Source organism: Colletotrichum aenigma (genome assembly GCF_013390185.1).
Source record: "Colletotrichum aenigma strain Cg56 chromosome Unknown KSG_Cg56_contig10, whole genome shotgun sequence".
Classification (NCBI taxonomy): Eukaryota; Fungi; Ascomycota; class Sordariomycetes; order Glomerellales; family Glomerellaceae; genus Colletotrichum; species Colletotrichum aenigma.
In genome coordinates this window covers 3,496,061-3,498,279 of record NW_023500916.1, presented here as the reverse complement: position 1 = coordinate 3,498,279, position 2,219 = coordinate 3,496,061, and the positions used below count along the sequence as shown (strand labels likewise).

The following is a 2,219-nucleotide window of genomic DNA, read 5'->3' as shown; positions in this document are numbered from 1 at the left end:
TGAGGTTGAGGGACGTCCACTAATCCTCTTTGTCTGAACGTCCCCTTTGCTTACCATGTGTTATACCCGAGACGTCAGGGGTTCTTTTGAGTTGAGTCTTGGGGTAATTGCATTGATGTTCATTCAATTTGAGGGCAGATACGATGCGTGTTATGCTTGTAGGGACATACCTTAGGGGGAATCGCGCCGTGAGTTTAAAGTGTCGCTCAACTTCAGAGCTTTGAGTTGTACTACTTGAGTCTCAGCTCATTCTAATTCTAACACCAGTGTTCAAATCTAGTCCCTCTAATCTCTTGGCCATGCACGTCTAACAACTTCAGCTCGACTCTGAGTACCTAGACATACTGAACGCAATCCCATGCCAATTCTCCATATGCCCCGATTTATGTACACAGCACCTATAACGCCTTGAAAATTTTCTATATGACTTCACGCCAATCGCTCCGACCGCAAGCTCTTGCCACCTCCATGGCCAGATTGAGTTGATCTCGTTGTCCTTCGTTCAACCTGATCCGATAACGATTCAAGTCTTGCTCCCGAATTGTCGCCCCGTGGGTGCACAGCAGAAGCGCAACCTTCAACTTGTCCGTCGTAACAGTAGCCGTTTCCAAGCATAGATCCAATGCCGAGGATCCCCGCATGTTCCTGGCATTCACATATGCCCCCATGCTGATGAGCTTCTCAAGGATTTTCTCATCCTTTGGTATAGATGACCGGAACCGCGATAGAAGGTGATGATGCAGGGCTGTGTTGCCAGTCGCATCCGCCACATTGGGATCAACCTTGTGCTCTGCGGCGAGATACTCCATCACTTCAACGTTCTCGAACGCAGCAGCCTGGTGAAGCGCATGAAGGCCCGTCCCTTGATGCGTGATAAGCGACGAGCCGGCCGCGATCAGCGCCCTCGCCATGAGCGCCGTCTTTCCCTTGGCTCTCATCCCGCTCGTTCCAAGAAGAAAGTACAAGGGGTTCGCTCCGCCGGTGCTCAACTCCGGCCGGATGTCGAAGTTCGTCTGGAGCGACTCGCACGGAAAACTCGCGTTGTACTCGTCACAGAAGTCCTCTACATACCTCAATGACCCGTAGTTGCCCGCATCGAGCACAGGCTGCACCGTCGCCCTCTTGTTCGCATCCGCCCCGCGGGCCAGCAGCTGTGTCAGAATCTCCTCCCTGCTGCACATCGCAGCCCAATGCAGCGCGCCCATGTCGAGCCTCCGCGGCTCCCGCCACCACACCTGGTACTCGCACTTCTCGCAGTACCGGAAGCACTCGTTCGTCCACTGCAGGGGCATGGTGTGGTCGTCCTCGTCGACGTCCGCCCCGTTCTCCAGGGCCAGGCTTACGGCGCGCGCGTTGCCCTTCTTGGTCGCGATTAGCAGCGCGGAGGCGTGGTTGTGCCGCGCATCTTTCCGGTACAGCACGGGCGTGACGAGGTCGTAGAGCGCGCGGCACGTTGCGGCGAGGTTGGCGACGTCGCGCCAGACTTCGAAGCGCGGGAGCATGCAGAAGGGGCAGAAGGTCTCGGTCTCGTAGGGCAGGCAGGAGGACTCCCAGTACTTTTCGTAGCCGAGGGAGACTTCCTTGGCGTGCAGGTCGAAGAGGGCGTCGACGATGCAGAGGATAATCTCCGAGGGCAGGCGGCGGGTGAGGCCGGGTGCGCCGGGTTTCGCGGGCGCGTGGTGGTACGGGAGACGACGTTTGGAGGCGCCGTAGAGGGGGACATGGCTCCAGATGCAGGGGCAGCCAAAGAGCGCCGGAACCTTTTCTGAGGGTGTTGAAGACATATCTGGTGAGAGGTTAGTTATGATGAGGTCGTCATGAGAAGTGCGGGCTGAGACTTGCTTGCGTGTGCCATGTCGGTGAACTTCCGAGATATCGCCGGATGGAGGAAGAAGGAGGGAATCAATCAGCTATAACACAGCATCAAATATGGCGAAGTTTGTGTGTAAGGCTGAAGTTGCACTCTCTGAGGGGCCAAAGAGAGAGTGTGGGAGAGAGGATAGATGAATGAGTGAATGAGTGAACGAACGGGAACATCCATCGTGGCCGGGACGAAATGCGATGATGCATTTCCGAGAGTCATTCGCGGGAAATTTTTTCGTCTCACCTTCTCCGGCCCCTATTCATTTTCTTCGATGGAATCAGGGGTACGCCTGCGTGTCTTTCAAAGTGTCCAGCCGTTAGGAACCGTGTCATTCAGATGTTGGGGTTGAAGGGGC

General features: G+C 55.7%; 1 protein-coding gene across 1 annotated transcript; it reads right to left on the bottom strand.

The window, feature by feature from the left end:
- Positions 1 to 419: 419 nt before the first annotated feature.
- Rnasel (2-5A-dependent ribonuclease) lies at positions 420 to 1,784 on the bottom strand (the record flags this gene model as incomplete). Its single annotated transcript, XM_037330037.1, has 1 exon — positions 420 to 1,784. One exon carries the CDS (start codon positions 1,782 to 1,784, stop codon positions 420 to 422), a length of 1,365 nt encoding a protein of 454 aa, XP_037171839.1.
- Between the last annotated feature and the right edge of the window lie 435 nt (positions 1,785 to 2,219).